Source organism: Dromiciops gliroides, chromosome 1 (genome assembly GCF_019393635.1).
Source record: "Dromiciops gliroides isolate mDroGli1 chromosome 1, mDroGli1.pri, whole genome shotgun sequence".
NCBI classification, from domain to species: domain Eukaryota; kingdom Metazoa; phylum Chordata; class Mammalia; order Microbiotheria; family Microbiotheriidae; genus Dromiciops; species Dromiciops gliroides.
Genome location: NC_057861.1, coordinates 587,408,624 through 587,433,336, shown reverse-complemented (window position 1 = coordinate 587,433,336; position 24,713 = coordinate 587,408,624). Strand labels below are relative to the sequence as shown.

At 42.3% G+C, this 24,713-nt stretch overlaps 1 protein-coding gene across 1 annotated transcript in view; it reads right to left on the bottom strand.

Moving 5' to 3' along the window:
- LOC122752259 overlaps positions 1–14,193 on the bottom strand; it is a 183,301-nt gene extending 169,108 nt beyond the window's left edge. The window contains exons 1-6 of the mRNA XM_043999277.1: positions 14,178–14,193; positions 10,557–10,717; positions 6,927–6,997; positions 4,350–4,515; positions 3,767–3,904; positions 1,992–2,193 (exon numbers count right to left, since the gene is read on the bottom strand). Coding sequence (XP_043855212.1) covers positions 1,992–2,193; positions 3,767–3,904; positions 4,350–4,515; positions 6,927–6,997; positions 10,557–10,717; positions 14,178–14,193 — 754 coding nt within the window. The remainder of the gene's footprint in view (positions 1–1,991; positions 2,194–3,766; positions 3,905–4,349; positions 4,516–6,926; positions 6,998–10,556; positions 10,718–14,177) is intronic.
- Positions 14,194–24,713: the final 10,520 nt, after the last annotated feature.

Here is a 24,713-nt window from a genome sequence, read left to right as displayed (position 1 = left end):
CCAGAGGATTTTTTCTTCCTTTTTCAAGTTCAATATTCTAGGCTCCTTCAGCTCTTTTCCATCTGCAAAGGCTTCCTTAGCCCCAGCTATCCTGGCCACCTCCCACTGGATGCCCCCTCATTTGTCAATGTCCCTTCTAAATTGTTGGTTTGGAAACTGCATTGTACAATCCTTTTTCTGTTCTGCTTTGTCTATAGAAATATTCATCCTCTATGAACAGGCAGTTTTCTGATGAAGAAACCAAAGCTATCTATTCCCATATGAAAAAATGCTCCAAATCACTATTGATTAGAGAGATGCAAATTAAAACAACTCTGAGGTACCACCTGACACCTATCAGATTGGCTAAAATGACAAAAAAGGAAAATAATAAATGTTGGAGAAGCTGTGGAAAAACTGGAACACTAATGCATTGTTGGTGGAGCTGTGAACTGATCCAACCATTCTGGAGAGCAATTTGGAATTATGCCCAAAGGGTGATAAAGCTGTGCATACCCTTTGACCTAGTAATACTACTTTTGGGTCTTTTGCCCAAAGAAATCATGGAAAGGGGAAAGGGACCCACATGTACAAAAATATTTGTAGCTGCTCTTTATGTGGTGGTAAGGAATTGGAAGTTGAGGGGATGCCCATTAATTGGGGGAATGGCTGGACAAGTTGTGGTATATGAATACAATGGAATACTATTGTGCTGTAGGAAACGATGAGCAGGAGGAGTTCAGAGAAACCTGGAGGGTCTTGCGTGGGCTGATGATGAGTGAGATGAGCAGAACCAGAAGAACATTGTACACAGTATCATCAACATTGTGTGTTGACCTACTGTGATGGACTAGATTCTTCTCACTAATGCAATGGTACAGAAGAGTTCCAGGGGACTCATGATGGAAGAGGATCTCCAAATCCAGGAAAAAAAAGAACTGTGGAGTATAGATGCTGAATGAACCATACTACTTTTTTTGTTTTTGGTGCTGATGTTTATCTATTTTGAGGTTTGTCGTCATTGTTCTGATTTTTCTCTTATAACATGACTAATGCAGAAATATGTTTAATGTTATTATGTATATATATATATATATATATATATATATACATATATATATAAAACCTATATCAGATTGCCTGCTGTCTAGGGGAGGGGGGAAGGAGAAAAAAATCTGAAATTGGAGAGCTTGTATAAACAAAAGTTGAGAACTATCTTTACATGTAACAGGAAAAAAAATAAAATACTTTATTAATTAAAAAATATTCATCCTCTTTGGGGTTTTAAATGAAATTTTTTTTTTGTGGGCAATGGGGGTTAAGTGACTTGCCCAAGGTCACACAGCTAGTAAGTGTCTAAGGCCGGATTTGAACTCAGGTACTCCTGAATCCAAGGCCAGTGCTTTATCCACTGCGCCACCTAGCCGCCCCTAAATTAAAAATTTTTAATGAAATTTAAAATAAACTGTGGTGCCCCAAATTGAAGAAAATCTCACTATGTTCTGCACCAGTCAGACCTAGAGGCATAAGAGGGAATTCTCATACCTGAGGGAAATTCAATAGAATGGGAAAACCTCAAGGGGGATAAGATAGGTCAGGAGTGGTGAGGCTGGGAAGAATGAATCTATGAAGCATTAGTATAAAAGGAGACCCCTCTTTTCTGGAAAATTTTAAAAACAGGTTGAATTTGGGGGAAGCTAGGTGGCACAGTGGATAAAGCACTGTCCCTGGATTCAGAAGGACCTGAATTCAAATCTGGCCTCAGACACTTGACACTAGCTGTGTGACCCTGGACAAGTCACTTAACCCTCACTGCCCTGCCCCCCCCCCAAAAAAAAAAACAGGTCGAATTCATCATCTGCTAGAATGTTGGGGAAGTCCTGGTCATTGACAGGGGGAAGAATGACAAGATCTCAAGATTCTTCCCACGTGAAGGATTATGGGATTCTAGTACATGTACCCAGTCCTATCCTGTAGAGCTACTTTTGTGGGCAAGGGCAGAAAATCTGTACCCGTCTGGACGTAGAAGTTACCTTTGTTGGACAGAGCCTGGGGCCTCATGTGTAGCAGGCTCAGGGTGGAATGTGTTCTTGTTTGCACACCATTCCCCTTCTCAGAGTAAGGTCTGACTACATCAAATTCTGTGCAGTCTGTGTCCTCCAGTAAGCCTTCCTGGAAACTCTGGTAGCATTCCAGCTTTGAAGCCAAGATTGGCTGTGGGGACCGAGAAGAGGAGAAGAAATACTTCAGAGATGACAACAACAACAAGGGCTCCCACAAAATAAGGACCCTGACTCAGGACAGTGAGCTCCAAACCCAGGGACCACTAGGACCAAAAATGGTTTGGGGGAGAAAAACTTATCATTCTACTGTTACCATGTTCGTTGGGTATTGGGAGGAATTCATCTATTGAACTGGGGCTAGATGAGGTAGAAAAGAAAAGGTGGGGTATAATTATGAAACTCAGATGTAAACAAGGCCTGAAAACAGATTGCTTAATGATCAACTACAATTGTAGTAGGCCAGTGATTAAGCCTGCTACCTACCTCCTGACAGAGAGGTGATAGACTCAGGGTGCAGAAGGAGGCATATGGTTTTTGGAGAGTCAATATGGGTTTTGTTTTGCTGGATTATACATGCTTGTTACAAGGGTTTGTTTCTTCTCTTTTTTCAATGAGAGAGGGTGGAGAGAAAATAGATTTTTGTTCATTGAAATAAGTTTAATTTTAAAAAGAAAAGAGGTTGCCTAAGTTGATTTATGCATGTATATATATATAGAACCTACAGGTGTCTATGCATCTTTAATTAGAGAGGAAGTATTGCAGGCTGGAAAGACCATGGAACACAAGCTGAGGAGCTGGCTCCTAGTTGTGACTCTGCCATTATATGGCTCTGTGGCTTTGGATAAATTTCTTTAAATCTCTAGACCTCAGTACATTCATGTGTCACTGCAGGGCAATACATAAGAGCACTAGACTTGATGTCATCATTGGACATCTGTTAAAAAATCCTGCCTCAGCCAGTACTCATGTGGCTCTGGGAAAGAATTATCACCTCTCTGGACCTCAGTTTCCCCATTTGTAAAATGAAGAGTTTGGACTGCATGACCATTAAGGTTCCTTCCAGCTCTAATTCTAATACAGATGAGGAGGTTGGATGGAAGTCTAAGGGGCCTTTCTAGCTCAATTGGTCTATGGTGCTATGTATCAAAAAAAAAAAAAAAAGAGTTATGTATCTTTGGGGCAGTTAGGTGACGCAGTGGATAAAGCACCAATCCTGTATTCAGGAGGACCTGAGTTCAAATCCGGCCTCAGACACTTGACACTTACTAGCTGTGTGACCCTGGGCAAGTCACTTAACCCTCACTGCTCCACCCAAAAAAAAAAAAAAAAGTTATGTATGGTGCTATGCATCTTCTTCCATCCCTTCTGCTTCATAGTCCTGAATGAGACCCGGGAGAACACTGGTTCATCTTGTGTGAAATACACCAGAACTCCTTCTCAGAAAATACTCTGTGTTATAGGGCCATTGGAGTCTTGATTTGGCCCCCAGGGCTTGTCTCATTTTATTCTTTGATAATGTAAGTTACAGAGGCATTGAACATATTGGTGACTGTGGGGATAGGAATTGGGACAAGACAGAGAGAATAGGTAAACAGCTTTGTCCAAACAGTGGCTGATTGCAGAGTGAGCTCTAGACTTTGCAGGCTTATGAGAAACAATACATTCCTTCTTGAAAAGTCCCAACAGTGCAGGGTGGGACTACAATGAAGGTCAATAAGACTTACGGGCATCCCCGGAAGAACCTCTGACCGAAGAAAAGTCAATCCATGGTATCGGAGGGAGCACTGGTTTAAATCCTTTGTCTTCAGGAGTTGAGAACCTTTTCGCTCATATGTGGTAGGGCATTTACCCAAGACATCAACCTAGAATCAAAGGCAAAGGTATATGAGTGAGATGAGGATTTCTCTCCCTTTCTCTCCATCTCTTTCTCTTCTCTATTTTCTTCTTCCCCATTTCCTTTCTTCCTCCTTCCTCACCCCCTACCCCCCTCTCTCTGTCTCTGTTTGTCTCTGTCTCTCTGTCTCTCTGTCTCTCTCTCTCTCTCTCTGTCTCTCTCTCTCTCTCTCTCACACACACACACACACACACACACCCCTTTCTCCATGTCTCACCTGAATCTCTCAGCCCCTATCCCCTCTGAGAAAAAATCATGCGGCTAGTCTTGCTCAGGCAGGAAATCCAAGCTAAAAAATGGTGATTTCTCCCATTTCAACTAAACCCACCCAGGCTTCTCCTAGTACAACCAGCAGGCTTTGGGGAACCAAGATATGCCATGTTACACCCTAGCCAAGAAGTAACTAGATTTACCTCATCAATGGTTTCTGGTTTGGTGGTCCCAGGACTGGTCTGAAGAAGACTCAAGATGCCGCGTTTGATGTTCACAACCCAACTTGGATCTCCTTGTTGGGGGCAGACCTTAGGAATCTTTCCATCGCGAAATACAAAGGAAAGTGGAAACTTTTCCAAAGTCATCCTAAGCGGAATCAAGTAGAATTAAGCTGACTCCACCGACCACAGTGAATCAAGGTGGGAATCACAGATTTAGACCAAGAAGTGCTCTCAGAGGTGAAGGACCTGGCAGACAGCTAGGAGCTTAGCTTTTGTTTCCAATCCTCTTCCAACCTCCAAATTTCACACTTCTTCCCAGCCTTCTTCCCTACAGTAGCTTTTTTTTACCCTTCACCCAGGGTTTCTTCCCATCATTCTCTTTCCCCTAAACAGCTTCTGGGTCTGTTTTGAGGAAGTGTGATACAGTGAAAAAAAAAAAAAAGCAATGAATTTAGAAACAAGAGAACTTGGTTTCAAATCCCACTGCCACTGCTCATTTCTTGTGTGACCTTGGGCAAATCATTTAACCTCTTGAGGCCTCAGTTTCCTTTTTTATAAAATGAGGAGATTGCACTAGATGATCACTAAGGTCTCATCTAGTTCTCAATCTGAGTTCATTCTCTAATCTATGATCTATGTCTGTCCTATCCTCATATCTTCAATGTCTCCCTCCCCAGAGCACATTTTTTCCCAGCATTTTTCTGCAGTCTAGACCTTCAGAAATGCCCACTGGGTCTCAGGTCACACATCTTTGCCTGTGCTGGGGAAACGCTAATGGAGTCTGACCACCCAGAATAGTGAGTGTCACTCTCCCGGCTTCAGGGAGCCTGATGTCTTCCATCCCCGTGACTTAGCATTTCTGATGAGGGACTCGGGACAATAGACATCACTGCCCCGTTTGAGCAGCGGTTCCTCCCCAAGCAAGCCTTTGAGCAGAGGATCCATCTGCCCCCTCAACGTTCCCATATCCTCAGACAAAAGCTCTCACAAATGAATTTAAAATAAAAGAAAAAGAGGAAAAGCTGGAGAGATGAGGAGAGCCAGGGTTGGGCAGGCTGTTTGACTCTTGGCTTTGAAGTAACTGTCTCCCAAAGAGTCCCAGTCTTGGGGGAGGGCTGGGAAGCGGATCAGGAGGACAATACCAGGAGATTCCTAGGCTTGGCCAAGACAGACAATAGAGTGGCTTTTCTTGATGATGAGAGAGGACCATTTGGTTCTCTTGGGGAAGTGGGGAGAGGAGGGAAAGTGGGGGACTTTGGAATCTCTGCTGCTCCGTGCGGGTTCTGGGACTTACCAGAAGTGAGCTTGACATAAATGGAATGAAAAAGGCAAGAAACTAAGTTGGGTAAAAGTGTCTGTGTGTATACACACATACATATGTACATATGTAGATACATACACACATATGCATATAAATGCAGATATAAGAAACTGGTCAGACAATTAATAAACAGTGTGGCACTGTGCTGAGCACTGGGTATATGAAGAAACAGTCCCGACTGTCGAGGAGCTCACAGTCTCAAACGTTTACTAGATAGGAAGCTGGACTTGGAACCAAGAAGACCTGAGTTCAAAGCCTGCCTCTGACACATCCTAGCTATGTGGCCCTGGGAAAGTCATTTAACTTCTTGGTGTCCTGGGTAACTCTCTAAGTTCCAGGTAGTTGCCAATCTGCATCTGCAGAAGGAGTTTCCACATTGGAAAGTCCCCCCATTACTGAAAGCACAGATCTAGAGATATATAAGTAGTTGTCCAAGACCCGGTCTATGCTGTACATTGAGGAAGACTGGAGACATGAGCCAGACCTAAGCTTTAAGTGATTCAGTCTGGGTCTCTGGGATGGGAGTGTAGCTAACAAGAGTTGGAGGGGGCAAGGGAAGAGTCAGATTCCTCACTTAGGGACCAGACTACCCTCAATCCATGTGAGTATGAATCCAGACCAAGGGGCTGTTTTATAGGGAGAGGGTGAGCACTCCCTGGGCCCAGAAGTGATTCTGTATTATTGTAGACACTCACAAAACACACACACACACACACACACACACACACACACAGGGGTTTTTTTCCCCTTTTTTTGCAGGGCAATGGGTGTTAAGTGATTTGCCCAGGGTCACACAGCTAGTAAGTGTCAAGTGTCTGAGGCCAAATTTGAACTCAGGTCCTCCTGAATCCAGGGCCAGTGCTTTATCCACTATACCACCTAGTCCCCCCCTTCCCCCAAAAAAGGTCTTAACATTCAAGAAAAGATAGGGAACAAATTCCTTCCCCCCAGAAGAGGCAAACCCATTTCTCAGCAACCAACTCCTTCTTGTGGCTTCTAGACTCCTACCATACTTCCCCAACCTTCATTAAGCATCCCTCGTTCATGTTTCAGAAGTCCACACAGTCCTTAAGTAGCAGCAGGGGACTTTCTACTGGCCTAGAGATCTAACCAGGGGTTCTCAGACCACTCAGGAGCATTAGTCATTTGCAGACCCCATTTGGCCAGGAGCCATGTTGGGGTAGGGTGAGTCATTTCAACCCAGTTAAAAGCTGCCTTGGTACTTGGGTCCTTACCTCAAACTCTCTGATTCCTTCACAGGTTCTTCCTTGGATTCCAGAGAAGACTTAACCTGGATGTCTTGGAGCTGAGATGGAAATGTTGTTAGTTAATGTTTTCTTGAAAAGTGTTATGATATCATTCAATTATCAAAGATAATTTATTTAGTTTCATAATTATCTCTGGGACCATGCTCAAAGAGTCAGAGTGGTAGAATAGATAGAACACTGATCTCTGAGTTAAGCATTTAACCTGGGCAAGTCACATTTGCCTTGCAAGAATCTACTCTTTTAAGACAGCAAATTGCAGAGAAGGTGCCTCTACCTGCATTGATAGAGGGAGTTATCTCTTCTGAGAGTTCCCCATATGAGCAAAACCACAAGTCTAGTGTATATGATGTTATGTACTATGCAAAGAGAGAGACTCATAACTCTCAATCTCTACAGCCATCTCCTTTGGGGAAGATGCTGCTAGGAAGAAAAGAGCCAGGTTGGTGATCCCAAGACCATGAAAAAGGGCTGTTTTCTCGACCCCAGCTTTTATGAGTATATGGCCACCTTGGAAGGCTTTTACAAAGCCATTCACAAAAGCATATCCCCAAGGGCCAAGGGCCTAAAAGAAACCAGGATGCTTTCAAGAGCAAAGACAGAAAATGCAAACCACCACACCAGAGAATAAGTCTTCTAGTTACCAATGTCTGTTGCCATCTAAAGTCAGCCTTCTCAAATCAGCAGACAGGTAGCTACCAAAGGGATGATATTTGAAGAGTAGAGGGAAAGACCTTCCCTTTTTCCCACAAGGCAGGAAGTACCAGACTAGAAATCAGGAGATCTGGATTCTAGCGCCAGCTAGGAATAGGAATTTAATCTGCAATTTCATTGATACAGGGAACTCTCAGATGAGGGAGCTCACCCTACCAATGCACCTTCTATAAAATAGAATTAGGGGGCAGCTAGGTGGCGCAGTGGATAGAGCACCGGCCCTGGAGTCAGGAGTACCTGAGTTCAAATCCGTCCTTAGACACTTGACACTTACTATCTGTGTGACCCTGGACAAGTCACTTAACCCCAATTGCCTCACTAAAGAAAGGGAAAGGGAAAGGGAAAGGGAAGGGGAAGGGGAAGGGGAAGGGGAAGGGGAAGGGGAAGGGGAAGGGGAAGGGGAAGGGGAAGGGGAAGGGGAAGGGGAAGGGGAAGGGGAAGGGGAAGGGGAAGGGGAAGGGGAAGGGGAAGGGGAAGGGGAAGGGGAAGGGAAGGGAAGGGGAAGGGAAGGGGAAGGGAAGGGGAAGGGAAGGGAAGGGAAGGGAAGGGAAGGGAAGGGAAGGGAAGGGAAGGGAAGGGAAGGGAAGGGAAGGGAAGGGAAGGGAAGGGAAGGGAAGGGAAGGGAAGGGAAGGGAAAGGAAAGGAAAGGAAAGGAAAGGAAAGGAAAGGAAAGGAAAGGAAAGGAAAGGAAAGGAAAGGAAAGGAAAGGAAAGGAAAGGAAAGGAAAGGAAAGGAAAGGAAAGGAAAGGAAAGGAAAAGAGAAAAGAGAAAAGAAATGATGAAAATGGAATTAGAGTTCCCCAAGCATTGACTGCTTAAGTGACTCACCCAGGGTCACACAGACAGTAATTGAGGCAAATCATTTCATCTCTTTGGGTTTCAGTTTTGTCATTTGTAGAACAAGAAGTTTGTAGTGGAGAATCTCTAAGGTTCCTCTCAGTATTTCCTACTAGTCTTCTTTTTCCCACTCCTTTGAGTTTAAAGGAATATGAAGTCATCAGCTATCCTTAATAAACTTAGGTCTAAGGAGTCTATCAGGAGGATTACTTCCACGGAGGAGATCTGAAGAAATGGGACAGAAGACAGGTAAGAATCAGGAGCACTAGGCATGTCATAGTTAGGAAATCATGGCTGGGGGTTCTGAGCAGCCCAGGGATCAGATGGTGGCCCGGGATAGCTACAGTGTGGGGTTAGAAAGGTGGGAGTGGGAAGCACAGAAAAAGAGAAGAGGAATATGGGAAGAAAGGGAGAATAGAGGGCTTCACTATCAACTATCCCCTCTTTGTGGACAACCCCTAAATGAAACCTTCTTGCCCTGATCTCTCTCTTTCGGCTCTACTCCTCCCTGCATCTCTAACTGCCTATGAAGCATTTTCATCTGGATATCCCAGAGACACTTCAGTTCTCAACTCAACTTCTACTGGAAGCCAAGATCATCATTTTCTTTCCAGCCAAGGAGGCAGCTCACCGGTTCTGAACTCATGAGTCCTAGGTTCAAATCCCTGCCTTTCTAGCACCATGGCTTAGGGCCCTGGGTGTCAGTGTCCTCATCTATAAAATGCAGGAGTTGGATCTGATGACCTCTCTGATCCCTTATAACTTTAAATCTACGATCTGGCACGTAGTGCAGTGCCTGGCACATAGTAAGCACTTAATAAATGCTTGTTGACTTTCTGTGGTCTTTCACAAACTCACTGCCTGTGCAGATGTGAGCAAGTCACTTCCCTTCCCTGGGCCTCAGTTTCCTCATCTATAAAATGCAGGAGTTGGATCTGATGACCTCTCTGATCCCTTATAACTTTAAATCTACAATCTGGCACATAGTGCAGTGCCTGGCACATAGTAGGCACTTAATAAATGCTTGCTGACTTTCCGTGGTCTTTCGCAAACTCACTGCCTGTGCAGATGTGAGCAAGTCACTTCCCTTCCCTGGGCCTCAGTTTCCTCATTGGTAAAATGAGGGAGTTGAAGTAGACAGTCTCTGAGATCTGTAGTAGCTGCAGATCTATAACCCTATGATCTGCTGCCTCTTGTGACAACCTTATTTCTGTCGATGTCACTCAGGCATGAAACCTTAGTCTGACTCCATCCTTTCTGGACCACCTTGGTCTTGAGGGACCTTACCTTTCTCTGAACTCTTCTGTTACATCCTTCTTGTCTGACACACTTCCCATACCCTGCTTTGAACTTTGACTCTTTCCCCCTTTGTTTTGCTATAGCTCTCATCTCCCCCAAAAGGAAGTGAGTTCTTAAAGGATAAAGACTGGAACTTATGCTTTTTTTTTTCCTTTACTCCCCAGTAGATCTTGGACAGCACTCTGAAAACAGCAGGCACTTGAGAAGTATTGTTAATAAAATAAAATTGGGCTTCAGGTTGGTCCTGGATGTGTCATACTGAGGATGCTAGAAAGAGACCAGAAATTGGGCACTGGTTTTTCCTTTGAACCTATGTGACACGTTGTATTAAGCCATCATTTTCTAATTCTTTCTTGTAACAGAACTCTGGGGACATGTGGTGACTGGGGTGGGGTGGGGGCAGGCCTATGATACAGTGCCTCTGGAGTTAGAAGATCTGGGTTCGAATCCTATCTTGGATGTTTACTGCTTGTGTGACCAAGAACAAATCACTTAACTTCCCTGTGCCTCAGTTTCCTCATCTGTAAATGAAGGCATTGGACTAGATGACCTCTGAGGTTCCCTCCAGTCCTGGAGCTATGATCAAAGAATTTCTGTTGGTTTATTAGAGGTTTCAACTTTCCACAGTTGAGCCACATCTAACATTCTCCAACAGATAAGAACAAGCTTCAGGAGTGACTGCTTCTGCCCTGCCCCCATTGGCTTTAGTGCCACTCCCCCACCCCGGGAGGACTTCCTGAAGATACTTACCCACAGCACCATGTGGCACCTGCTGATAACATCTAGAATCACCAGACCCTGAAGCCCAAGACTGCTCTTCTGCATCCCAGGGCCCTGCAGAGAGGTACTGCTGCTGGTGGAATATCGATAGCTGTATCGGGTACCCTTGGAGAAGTACAGCACACCAGGACCTAGGGAACAAGAGAGGGGTGGTTGCCATCCAGAATGGAACCCATCACCCCAGCAAACCTACATGCAGCATGGAACATAGCACGTAGGTCTGGAAGGCAGAAGGTCTTTAAAGAGGTATCTAATCCAGTTCTCAGTTCTGCATCACGATAGAGGGGCAGCTGGAAGAAGTGAACAGGTATTGATTCAAATATGTGTGGTACAAGGTAGAATATAACAGATCAGGGCAAAGAAGAAGTCCAGTCCTTAGCACTGTGAAATGGTTCAAAATCTGACAGAACTGTCATGATTTATCAATGGAAATGACAATAAAGAGGATGTGTTAACATCTGCTTTGCTGTTCTACCCTTAGAACCATGAGACCTTTCTATCTAACTTGCTACATGTGTTGTCTTCCTGTAGTAGACAGTAAGTTCCTTGAGAAGAATTGTCTTACTTTTCACATAGTAAGTACTTAATATGTGCTTTTTCATCCATTTGTTCTTGTAATAATCCAGGTAATAAACGTCTAGGGTGGTGTCGGTGTGAGTGGGGAAGAAGAGGTATAGTGAGGAGAGGGTCTCTAGAATTCAGCCATTGATAGAATGTGGAGTTTGAGGGAGAAAGAAGATTCAAAGAGAGTTGTGAAATTTGGTACCAACAAAAGAAATAAGTGGTGGATTTAGGACAGATAGGTTTCAGGGGAATATGACAAATTCAGTTTTGGTCATGTTGAGTGTGAAATTCTATCAGCACCTCTTGGTGAAGATATTTGGTGGGACTGGAGTGCAGGAGGAGAGATATGGACTGGATATTTGTAGATTTAAGGAGTCATCTAGAGAGATCCAGTGACTGAAGCCATGCGTGATGATGAGAATAGGCTACCTACCTAGCTCCAGAGTAATCATGAGCTAATGAAACATGTATTGTTGTTTGTTGGGGTTTCTCTGGGGGCAGGGGGAAGGGGAGGAGTGCTGGAGGTGCTGGTGTTAGTGGTACTGGTTCAGTGGCTAGAGCGCCAGTCCTGGTGTCAGAAGGACCTGAGTTCAAATCCATCCTCATATGCTTACTAGTTGTGTGACTCTGGTCAAGTCGCTTAACCCAGTTTGCCTCAGTTTCTCATCTGTAAAATGATCTGGAAAAGGAAACGGCAAACCCAATATCTTTGCTCAAAAAAAAAAAAAAGGATTTCAGTTTTTGGAAGCATATTCACATCCTATCTTATCTGATTCATAACAAGCAGTCACTTTTACCCCCTCAGACCTTCAAATGCCTTATTTGCAAGATGAGGAAGTTAGACTATCTACTGTGACCAGTTAGACTCAGAGACAGATAGATTTGGCTTCCAAGCCTGCCTCAGACATAAACTAAGTACAGAATGCTAGGCTAACCTGGCCCCTTCTTACCTTTCCAGTTTTTTCATACTTTCCTCCCCTCCATAAACTCTATGACCCAGCCATACTAACCCTTCCTCCACCCCATGTGACACTCATCTCCCATCTCCATGCCTTTGCCCTGTCTATGCCCTCTGCCTGAAATACTCATTTCCTCTGTTTCTTTCAATCAATTAAATGCCACCTTCTTTTTTTTTTTTAGTGAGGCAATTGGGGTTAAATGACTTGCCCAGGGTCACACAGCTAGTAAGTATTAAGTGTCTGAGGCCAGATTTGAACTCAGGTCCTCCTGAATCCAGGGCTGGTGCTTTATCCACTGTGCCACCTAGCTGCCCCGCCCCTGACTTCATTTTAATATAACACACTTCCAAATCATGCCAACAATTAGATTTGATTGCTATGTGATGGACCTCCTACAATTAGAAGAGTATCATGACCCCACTGCCATTAGGGTCTTTGGTCTGCAAGACATAGCCAGTAGACCATCCATCCTTTGAGGAATAACCTGCAGCCTATTGACAAAATGATTAAATTACCCAGAAATTATGTCTCTCATATTTCTAATCATCACATCAGGAAGATGAATCTTCCTGGCTCCAGGCCCAGCACTCTATCCATTGGGGCACCTAGTTGCCCCTGTGCTATCAGGTATTTTTGTTTAATTGTGTTTTTCGTTAGTGTAAGGAAAGATTCAAAGTGGGAGGAGGGAAGGTAAGAGGAGAAGGAAGAAGAGGTAGTTTGTGGTTTTTTTTTACAAAAATGACTACAATTCCAGGAGACCAATGATGATTCATAGTACCCATCTCACGAAATGTATATTAGACAGGATGGCCAATGCAAGAATGGGTCTTGCTTGACTATGCATATTTGTTCTAAAAGTTTCTGGTTTTGTTTTTTGATGTTGGTAGAGAGGGAAAGAAAATAAATGTTTGTTCATTGTAAAAAAAAAATAACTACAAAAAAAGAAAAGAAATGTTAATTTTAAAAAATAAAAAATTACATTTTAAAAGAAATAACTGTGATGTAATGGTATCAATAAAATACATTTTAAAAAGAAATACTCAGAGGGTCAGAAGGAGACATACATTGAATAGAACAGACTTAGCCAATGAGGGAATTTGTTTTGCTCGACTATGCTTTTTGTTATAAAGGTGGGGTTTTTTTCTTTTTTTAACAGTGGGAGAGAAAGAAAATAAATGCTTGCTAATTGCAATGAATAAGTAAATATGGGGCAGCTAGGTGGCACAGTGGATAAAGCACCAGCACTGGAGTCAGGAGTACCTGAGTTCAAATCCGGCCTCAGACACTTAACACTTACTAGCTGTGTGACCCTGGGCAAGTCACTTAACCCCAATAGCCTCACTTAAAAAAAAAAGTAAATAAATAATTTTAAAAGAATTGATTAGACTATGAAAAAGAAATGATTATTATTTTCAAAAATTAAAAAGTAAAATTAATGTTTAAAAAGAAATGTCACATAAAGACATCAATAAAATACATTTTGAAACCAAACAGCCAGAAAACACGGATTGGTGTCACCAGTCTGTCTTTAGGGTTACAGAATGAAGCCTCAAGCTCAGTTGGCTGTGGTCACTCTCTGGGTTGTCTCCGAGTTACCATCTAACAGAGCCCCTGGCAGGTACCACCGCTCCCCCCTTCCACTCCTCCCCTCCCCTCCACTAGATCTTTTTTTTTGGGGGGGGGCAGGCAATGAGGGTTAAGTGACTTGCTCAGGGTCACACAGCTAGCAAGTGTCAAGTGTCTGAGGCTGGATTTGAACTCGGGTCCTCCTGAATCCAGGGCCAGTGCTTTACCCACTGTACCACCTAGCTCCCCACCCCCACCCCAACTAGATCTTAATACAATCCTATAAACTACAGAGTACATGTTAAATGAGATAACATTTGTAAAGTGCTTAGCCCAGTGCCTGGGACATAGTAAGTGCTATATCAATGTTAGCGGTTATGATTATCATCATCAACATCACTATTATTAAACTGAGAGAGGGAGACCAGGGAGAAACCTCAAACAGCCAAGTCTGTTGGGCACACCCAGAAGTTAACTTCACCCTCCAGTGCATCTCACTCACCAGCACACTCCGTCATACAGGAGGTTTCCTGCCCCGGATTCTCTGGAGTATCTGAAATAATAAATGAAATTTGTAGGAGTTGTACCTAACTACAAAGCATCCTTGTGAAGCTTCAGGCATAGCTCCCGTGCCTTTGGCTTGCAGTGAACTTGAAATACCACCTCCGAGTGCTATGAGGCTTCAACGTGCAATGGCCAAAGGCCTGTCACCCCACCCCTTCACTCCCCATTCATGGCAGCACTAGAACCCTCCTATCTCCAGCAGCAGCAGCAGCAGCAATAGTGTTCTTGGGGTACCTGTGCCAGTAGGCTCTACTCTCCCTTATCACCTGCCATCTGGAAGCATCTGTCCCAGTATTCCATCTTTTAGTATGGCCCAGTAGCAGGAGAACCAGAGGACCTCAGTTAGTTACTAATTTCTGACCTTGCCCAAGCCTCTAATACCTGTTTCCTCATCTGTAAAATGAGAGGAGTTGGACTGGGTGGCCCCTAAGGTCCTTTTCACCTCTAACCTATGGTCCTGTGATGCTGATCCTTTGGGTGCTGAGTGGGTGCAAAGAAGGTGCTCTGTCAAATGGGAGAAGAGCAAAGCATGTCAGGATGGTCATAGACCCCTCACTCTCAATGTGCCAGAATCAGGCATCTCCATCTTCTCTTCTGCCTGCCCTGTAGGAATGGGGCCAAGCAAGGATGTGAAGGAGCCAACTGGAACCAATTCTTGAGATTGTTCAATTTTCAACGTGATCATTTGCCCCTCAGAAACCAGCAGATGCTACAAATCAGAGTTTGATTTATTGTTCTGTTGATTAGCTAGACTTAAGAAGTCAATGGAGAAAATACAAATAATGCATACTCAACTTATGAGTTGACTCAACTCAAAAGTGTGCCCTACATTTTCTGAGAGCAGGCTAGGAAGCATTTACTAGCACACCCTTGGACCCAAGTATTAAACAGGAATCACCTGGCACTTGGAACATCATTTGTTTTTTGTTTGTTGGGTTTTTTTCTCTCTCTTCCATCCCCCTTTAATCTAGCTAAACTCAAGCTGCATTTCCTTTCCACAGGACAAACATAGACACTTGTGAAACATATTCCATTCTCCAGGGATATGGCTATAACTATGATGGGACCACTAAGGTTTTGTGCCAAAGTAGGAAATGGAGAGATTAACAATACAGTTACTTGTTACACTCTCTCCCCTTTCCATCTAAATGCCCTACATTATCCTTCATCCAGCTAATGCCAACACCCCCCAGGTGAACCTAGTCTTATCTCTTCAACTTGGTCCAGGCACAAACATCTGTTCTTTATAGTTCTGCCCAAAATTTCATAAAACAAGGGGCAATGATTGCAAATAATGACTGAATTTTATGGTAATTTTAGTGCTTTCTGGAGTTTCAGTTCTACCCCCCCCCCCCAGGAGAATGTAGCTATGAGTATGAAATACCAAACTGAGTTCCTAAAAAGTTATTTTTCCTTGTTAGTTGGGGAAAAAAAAGGAAAAGAAAAAAAAACATTTACAAAAAGAACACCTCCCTCCTCAATACATTATTAAAAGCCTTTAAAATAATCAATCAAGAAATGCAGGTTTTCTGATATTTATTCTAAATGTTTTGACCCTCTTCGATCCAAAACTTTTTTTTCTCATAAAAGCAGAGTTGATGTTTAACTAATTGTCAGAAGGGGTAAAGTCACATTTCAATCCCACATAGTTTTAGTCCATCTGACTTCTCTTTGAAATAATATCTTCCCTCCCCAGGACACCTTGGATGGAGCCTGTGTGCCAAATTAAACAGCTTTATGGGAAAAGCCAGCTTTAAGCTTTCAGTTTTATAAAAGCTAAGCATTTATTCCTTTTTTTTTTCATTTAATCATATATGCTCTGCCACCCAGCATCTCTGATGAGGTGATCCCACAAGAATTCTGCTGTGAATTCTGAAGAAGGAAAAAAAAAAAGCAAAATCTTCTTTCCCTAAGGTAGTGAAGGCTGACAAGCCACAGGAATTCTAAAATTAATCCTCCCATTCTCATTCCATTCTGATGGACTTTTAAAAAATCTAAAACAAGGAAAACAATTACAGATCAATCCTTCAGTAATCATATTTAGCAAATCAAAGCTAACCAACACAAGGTTTTGTTTGTTTGCTTGTGGGTGTTTTTTTTTTTTAATTCCTTTCCAGGGACTAAATCTTCCACTCATAGCTTATCCCCCTTCTCCCAAACTTCTGAAATAGATATCACCTTCATGCACAGACCCAAGAAATCAAATCTAATTACACAGCTCGACTCTTTCCAGCGTAATTTCTGCACTAGAGATTCCCACTGAGGTCACCTGGACAAATAATCCACTTCCTTTCAAAGCTTGACACCTATCAGGGGGACAGCTTAATATCTTCAAAAACCCCAGTTTCCAAACACAGCCAGCCAGGAATCATTTCATTGCCCTAGATTTGAATGTCTGGCACTGGGAAATATTGCTAAAGTTCTCCAAACTCCACCTCATTTCTCTGTTTCCCCAGATACTGGCTGAAGATGAGACAGTCTGGTTCTCTGACATTACCAGTAAAGGGATCTATCTCCCTTTATACTTCCCTTCTCTCCTCCCATTTCACAAGCCTCTGATGTGAAACAGTACGAGTTGCAGGAGAAGGAGGAAGAGACACTCTAATTCTGGAAAGCTTTCCTGCCCTTCAGAACATGCTTTCCCGGAGGAAGGTAGGACCACAGAAGGAACATCATTGTGAAGCGAGGGAGGGCACCCAGACCTGCAGCTGCTCTAACTGATCATTTACTTACTCCCTGAAGCTGCTGCCACCACAGTCCAGAGTAAGACGAAAGTCGTGAGCCCCATGGCCTTCAGGATCGCCTCCTTAGCCCAAAGTTAACCAAACAACATTAGCTTCAACTCTCAAAGGCAGCTCTGAGCTGGGCAGAACTGAAAGGATACTTTCTTTACAGGCTAGCAATGCACCGCTTCATTTCTTAGCCAGAGGGGTGTGGGGAGGGGAGGGGAAGGGGCTTCAGGAGGAAACTTGCCAGCCAATCAGAGCCCCGTGATAAAGTTATAAGCTCCCCATCTGAAAGGAAGAGAGAAAAAAAAAAAAAAAGTACTGGCCAATGAGAAAATTCCCCCTTTCCTAACCTGGAGAAAAGAGAATTTTGCCTTCTTGTGCCTGGCCAAACTCACAGGGCCTAATGGAACGATTAACCCATTGGGAATGAAAGGCAAGCATTTTCCCTTTCCCAGGCCTCATTTGGGGAAGGGGGCAAATCAGAAGAAATGAGGCAGTTAGGCAGAGGGAATCATGGGAACATTTGGAGCTGGAAGGGGATGTTAGAGACCAGTGAATCCAACCCCCTCATTTTACAGATGAGGAAACTGAGGCCCAGAGAGGCTAACTGACTTGCCCATGGTTATACTAAACTGAGAAGCGAAGAAGCAGCTCATGCAACATTTGATTTGAAAGGTCTCCCACTGATTCCAAGTAGGGGACAATGGGAAGGAAACAAGCATTTGTTGTTTTTCAGTCGTGTCTGACTCCTTGTGATCCCATTTGGGGTTTTCTTGGCAAAGATACCAGAGTGGTTTGCTGTTTTCTTCTCCAGCTCATTTGACAGATGAAGAAACTGAGGCAAACAGGGTTCAGTGACTTGCCCAGGGTCTCACAGCTAGTAAGTGTCTGAGGCTGGATTTGAATTCAGGTCTTCCTGAGTCTCGGCCAGCTAGGTGGCATAGTGGATTTGAGTAACTAGCTTGGAATCAGGAAGACTCATCTATCCATTATAGTACACTGCCTCTTCCTTCTAGCTGAGAATAAAAGAGTTCTTTACTTCAGGCTTAGGACACAGCAACCAAATCCACCATCTCTGATAATATTTACCTCTACCTCAAAAGTCTTTGAACCTGGGCCAAGATCTGTTGTGCTTGGGAAGGATTCCTTGGGAGAGCTCTGTATTAAAAAAAAAACAACAACAACAAAAACAAAAACAAAAACAAAAAAGCCTGTTCTTTGTGATATCCTCAATCCCTTACATACTTGTTTCTCTGCAGCCCACTTCCCCTCTACACCTTAACTATCTCTATTCTCCTGGTTCCCAGCATTCTGATTTTCAGAATCGTGTCCCAGAATGTTGAAACATTCCCAGGATAAAAAGTAATGATCTTTGGCTCCAAACTGAAGCAACCCAACTTAGAAAGTATTTGAGAAACTAATGTATTCAGCACTGTGTATTAGAGAGAGAGAGAGAGAGAGAGAGAGAGAGAGAGAGAGAGAGAGAGAGAGAGAGAGAGAAACTAATGTATTCAGCACTGTGCTCTAGATGAATGACCAATCTGAATTTCAGAGGCCTCAGAATAAAGCATTCTTCCCTCCTCCTAGTAGAGAGGAGGTAAACTGTAGGTACAGAATGATGAATACATTATCTGATATGGTCAATGCATTGACTTGTATTGCTCTGTGTGTGTGTGTTATGTTTTAGTTGTCACTGAGAAGTTACAACAATGTAAAATATATATAATATATAAATATGTAAAATATATAAAGTATGTCCATATAATGTATGTTTCATGAGCATATATACATATATACTTGGGGGGGGGGGGGAGAGAGAGAGAGAGAGAGAGAGTATAACTGGCCTTCCAATAGAGCCCTGAGGTACTTCATGGGTTGCTGGTACTGAGAAGGAAGAGCAACTCCTAATTGAGAGAGCGAATGCTAAGGCAGACAGGGTTGGTAGCAGTTTCTTAGGAGAGACATCAGCCATTCTAGAGATTCTTCAGTAAAGACATGATGATAAAAAGACAGATTTTAGGGGCAGCTAGGTGGCGCAGTGGATAAATCACTGGCCTTGGATTCAGGAGTACCTGAGTTCAAATCCGGCCTCAGACACTTGACACTTTACTAGCTATGTGACCCTGGGCAAGTCACAAAAAAAAAAAGATAGATTTTGGAAGCCTTCTGTTGTTTGTCCTTTGTTCTCAAAGAGGACTGTGACATCAGGGTGATGTCATGACTTACAGTGAATTGGATTTAAGTGGTGGAGCGCTGTGCAAGGTCGCTGATTTCACTCTTTCCTCTAGAGCCATCTGGGTCCAGTGGCAAAACATATATAAGGACGACTAGAGATGGCCCCAGATATTTAAGGCAATTGGGGTTAAGTGACTTGCCCAGTCTGTGTCTGAGGTGAGATTTGAACTTATGTCCTCCCAATTTCAGGGCCAGTGCTCTATCCACTACACCCCCTAGATGTCCCTTTGGGAGTTGTAGAGATGTAGGGGAAGTGGGCTTTGTAACAGGTCTTTGTCAAAGCTTTTAAAGCTTTACATTCTCTCTACATTTCTTTTGAAAACTCTCTGGCACCAATTCTGTCTCTACATACGTATGCAGAACCAACTCAGCATTCCCTTCTTCACTTAAAAGTCACTTCTCCTTCTGGGTACCAGAACACCAAGAAACACCCCACACTTCACTGGAAGTCTGTTTATATGTCTTGTAAGTGTTGTGAGAATAAGACAGTCCCTCTCAAGGAACTTATAATATAGTTACAGTGGTGGAATATATTTATCCAAAACTCAGTGTAAGAGTAACAGGAATTAATAAATGAATAAGTATTTATTCTGTCTTTCACTGGAAACCTTTCTAGTGACTTTCCTCTGTTAATTATTGCCTATTTATCCCATATATAGTTTGCCTTGTATATGTTTGTTTGCAAGTTGTCTCTCCCATTAGATTATAGCCTCCTTAAAGGTAGAGACTGTCTTTGGACTCCTTTTGTATCCCCAAGTGCTTAGCACAGTTTCTGGCACTTAATAAGTATTTTTTTCAATTGATTAACTAATTGACTGATTGATTACAGAGAAAATCACTGGTGGGCCGAGTAGTCAAGGAAGAATTAATGAAGGAGGAAAGATTTAAAGTAGGTCTTGAAAATCAGCAGTAGATAAAGTTGTTAACTTGTCTTCAGAGACCACTTCTGACTCTAGATAAACAAACTGGGATCAAATTCTACCTTTGATGTCTACTACTTTTGTGAACTTGGAAAAAATCACTTAACTTTGGGAGGGGGGCTCAGTTTCTTCACATGAAAAATGGCCTGTAGCATCCCTTCCAGCTCTTAGAGTCTATTGAGTCTTGCATTCACCTCAGGCAAAGGCCCTGTATTTCCTCATTTTCACCCTAGCCACCATGGTCAAAGAGATAAATCTGGAGGAAAATGTTTTCATTCATTATCATTGGCATAGTGATTTGTCCTGTAAGGTAACCAATATCTGTGAGGTCTGCCATTGAAACATGCACAATGCAGCATCATTTTGACTTCATTTATGTTAGCAGATGAAAAAAAAAATCAGGTATTTCCTTAAAGCTGCTTTTGTTGGAGGCCAACCTAACTAGATAGATCCCAAGAACGCAGACCTTGTAAATACCCAGAACCTCACAAACAAGATTCTCAGCTAAGATGTTTTTCCATAATACATACATCTATTTTACATCCCCCCCCCCAAATTCCATTTCCCCCAAGTTCATTGGCCTCCTAAAACTGGTGAGTAGCTGGCTGGATTACAGAACTGGACCATTAGGCCCTATGCAACCGTGAGGGTTTCTGTAATGCCACTGTACCACCAAACTGAGGCTAAAAGCTTTGGGTGCAAAAATAGCCTGTTCGATATCAAAAGACAAGCCATATAGAAAAAATGTGCATCTTCACCCAAGAAAAAGAACTGACCAGTAGGGGGTGCTGTGAGCCTCTATAGATTTTTGCATGAGCTGCAGGGCAGTACAGTAAACACTATATGAGTCTTCCATAAACCTAGCTACCTGTGGCTGATCCCTGCAGATTGAAAAAAACTCGTAAATGGGGGGGGGGGGTACATTTTGTGTTCATCTCCTTACTCACATGGACAAAATTGGAATTGTTTCCTTAGCAAATAAATTCAAACTTAGTTTCACAACTAAGGACCACACACCGGTGTGTTTGCATAGCTCTGGGGAGAAATGTTTTCATTAGAATACATTGGCTTGCCTTTGGAAAATACTAGTCAACATGTAAGAGGGTGGACGTTCATTAATATGCTTTATCTTCCCCAGAATCGCCCATCTTACTCACCAGGAGGGGAAATAAAAGGAGGGGAATGACTGAAGTCCCTTTGAAGAGCTTGATGGGAGTTTTCTCCCTGCCCCTTCCCCAGAGCAGCAAGGTCCAATTTTTTTGCCTTCAATTTCTGCCAAGTAATCATTCTACAACAAAGGAGATCTTTCTTCTTCCTTCCTTCCTTCTTTCTTTTTTCTGTTTTTTCTTTCTTTCCTTCTTTCCTTCTTTTTTCCTTCCTGCCTGTCTTTTTTCTTTTTCATTCTTTCTATCTTTTCTTTCTTATCACCTGTGATTTCATTTTCAAAGTTGTTCTTTCTGAACCTCATCTTGCCTTATTAAGGAGAAATAAAATTTTTTTTTAATTTCACGGAAGGTAGCTTCCAGTTTACTTTGCAGATGAATAATCAGAATCTCTTGGTTTGTGTTACTCATTAACCCTACAAGGTACCAAAAGGACCATGGTATGAGGTTTCCTTAATATTCCTTTACATTACAATCAGTTATTTTCCCTTATTTCCTTCAATCAATCCTCTGAAAGGAGGCAGACTCACAAAAGGGTTGTGAGCCGTTTTGCATAATGGAAAGATCAATGGGAAGGAGAGTTGAGAGACCTCCACTCAAATCCTGACTCACTAGCTGTGACTTTCAGTTAGTCACTTGTTCCAGAGCCTCAATTTCTTCATCTTTAAAATGAAGACAGAGATTGCATAACATCTAAAAGAGTCATTGTGAGGAAAGAATAATGTAACTCTTAGATGAAGCTTTGTGTACAGTGGGCTGAATGTTGTAAATTAGGGACAAGAACATCTGAGTTTAAGTCCTAACTCCAAAACCTATTAGTCATGTAACATCTCTTAGTTTCCTTGTCTGTTAAGAAAAAAAGGGGGAACAGGGAGGAGGGGGGAGGGATACTAATACTTATCCCATTTCTATGAGAATTGAATAATAATGTATATAAAGTATTATATAAACCTTAACATGTTGCATAAATGCCATGTTTCTATTATCATATAAATGATAGTTTTCATAATTAGAACTGTTTCGCTTTTTATTTATCCAAGATTCAAGTACATTTGCCATTAACAGGTTTCTTCATATCCTTCCTTTCCCCCACCTCCCCAAAAAAAATCTCTGCCCCTTCCTAAATGTTAAAGTGGGGAGGAAGAACAACACTATTTCAAATCTGGAAGAGAAGGATATTTTTGGAATAGTGGAGACCTTAAAATTATAACATAGAGGTCACCACCTACTATCTCTACATGTTGCCCATCCTGCTGATGATACCCATCAATACTGATGCTTCACCAGTAAGTCAAGGCTAGCACCTTTTAGCTGGCACTTTGGGACTATATAACTTGGTCTCATGGATAATGGTATTGTATAATTACCTTATATTGTTTGCTTTTTATCATATATATCAATGCTCACTTTCACCAACTCTTAGGAGCAAATATTTATCCAATGTAAACATCATTTTATTTTCCAATGTGTTGATTGATTTTCTTGGGGTTTTTTCCTCTTCTTCCTCTTAAAAAAAGTTATTATCATAAGGGACAACTCTCTGGGAGGAGAGGGGATAGAAGGGGAAATGTAGTTAACATAAAAACAAAAGATATCCATTAAAATTGTTTTTAAATTTTTAGTTCATCTATTTTAATGCCAGAAAATTCCATTCTTCATGGAACACAGGCATTTCTTTTGTGATATCAATTAATCAAGTTGTATATATTACACCCAAAGACAGTAGTAACATCTGTGTGGGCATACAACAGAACAGGCTTTGTTGAGAATTCTTTGGCATTGAAAAACTTCAGGACACTGATCAATGCAAAGACTATTAATGGCTTAGAGGACTAATGATGAAGCAGGTCTCCTGCCTCTTGTAAACAGCCAGAATATCATAAAGAAGAATGTTAGCTACACCCCAGGGCCAATGTGCTGGCTTTGGGCTTTGGGGTTTGTTTGGGGTTTTTTGTTCTAATACTTAGTTCTTAGAAGAGAGGGCTCTCTTGGGTGTAAGGGAGTCATTGAGAAGTGACAGCAATAGAAAAGAAAGGAGCATGAATAAAACATTTTTTTAAAAAAGACTTTGGCCATTGAATACCACCCAATATAAATGAGGCATTGCAAATGCTTCTATGAAGTGTACTTTGTCATGTTGCATTTTGTGTGTGGAAAAGGAGGGAAAAGACCCTGCAGGGTTCAATGGAACATAGCAAATGACTAGTGATCTTCCAATGAATTGCCTTTATTAAAGGAGTAAGCTATTTATCATTTTCATCTAGACAAATGCTGGTCCTGATCTTTCTCTTTTATAGCCAATCTCTGAACAACAGATACATATCAGATAATTAAGAAAATAAGCACCTGTTTTAATATAGTGATGGAATGATTGAGTCAACAAACGAAGTGCTGACTATGCATTGGGAACGGTGCTACGGAAGTAAGCAACAAACATTTATTAAGTAAGCATTGGGGGCAGCTAGGTGGTGCAGTGGATAAAGCGCAGGCCCTGGAGTCAGGAGGACCTGAGTTCAAATCCAGCTTCAGAGACTTGACACTAGCTGTGTGACCCTGGGCAAGTCACTTAACCCTCATTGCTCTGCAAATAAACAGACAGACAGATAGATAGATAGATAGATCAATGAATAGATAAATGAATAAATAAATAAATGAATAAATAAATAAATGAATAAATGAACGAATGAAGAAAGAAAGAAAGAAAGAAAGAAGAAGAAAGAAGAAGAAAGAAAGAAAGAAAGAAAGAAAGAAAGGAAGGAAGGAAGGAAGGAAGGAAGGAAGGAAGGAAGGAAGGAAGGAAGGAAGGAAGGAAGGAAGGAAGGAAGGAAGAAAATAAGTATTGGGGTAGCAAAGAAAGGCAAAAAACAGACCCTGCCTTCAAGATGTTAACATTCTAGTGTGGTGACAAACATGAAAATAATTATGTATATACAAGATATATATAGATAAGATGGACGGCAATCTCTGAGAGAAAAGCACTAGCGGGGGGGGGGAGGGATTGGGAAAGGTCTCTAGTGTTAGGTGGGGGGGAGCTATCACTGGACATGACATGTGTGTGTGTGTGTGTGCACGCGCACATGTGTGCACGTGTGGCAGGGGGAGGGTGAGATGGCTAACCAGAAGTAAAAGGAATGGCAGTCCTGGTGGTGAGATAATAAAACACGATACTGTTTTCAATCAAGTATTGAACAGTATTTCTGACCACAAACTTTTGTGAGAACTAAACTAGGGAGGTGGCTAAATTTGGGTAGACTCTTCCTGTGAAGTTGTCGAACTAAATTATTTATACATTTCAAAATGAAAGAGAAACTGTATCAATTTTTATCAGACATATAATTATTCTTGCCAGATTTAAAATAGTATCATTGACTAGCAGGTGCCAAACTGAGAGTTAGGGGAATGTGTGGACCACTGAAAAGAGAGGCAT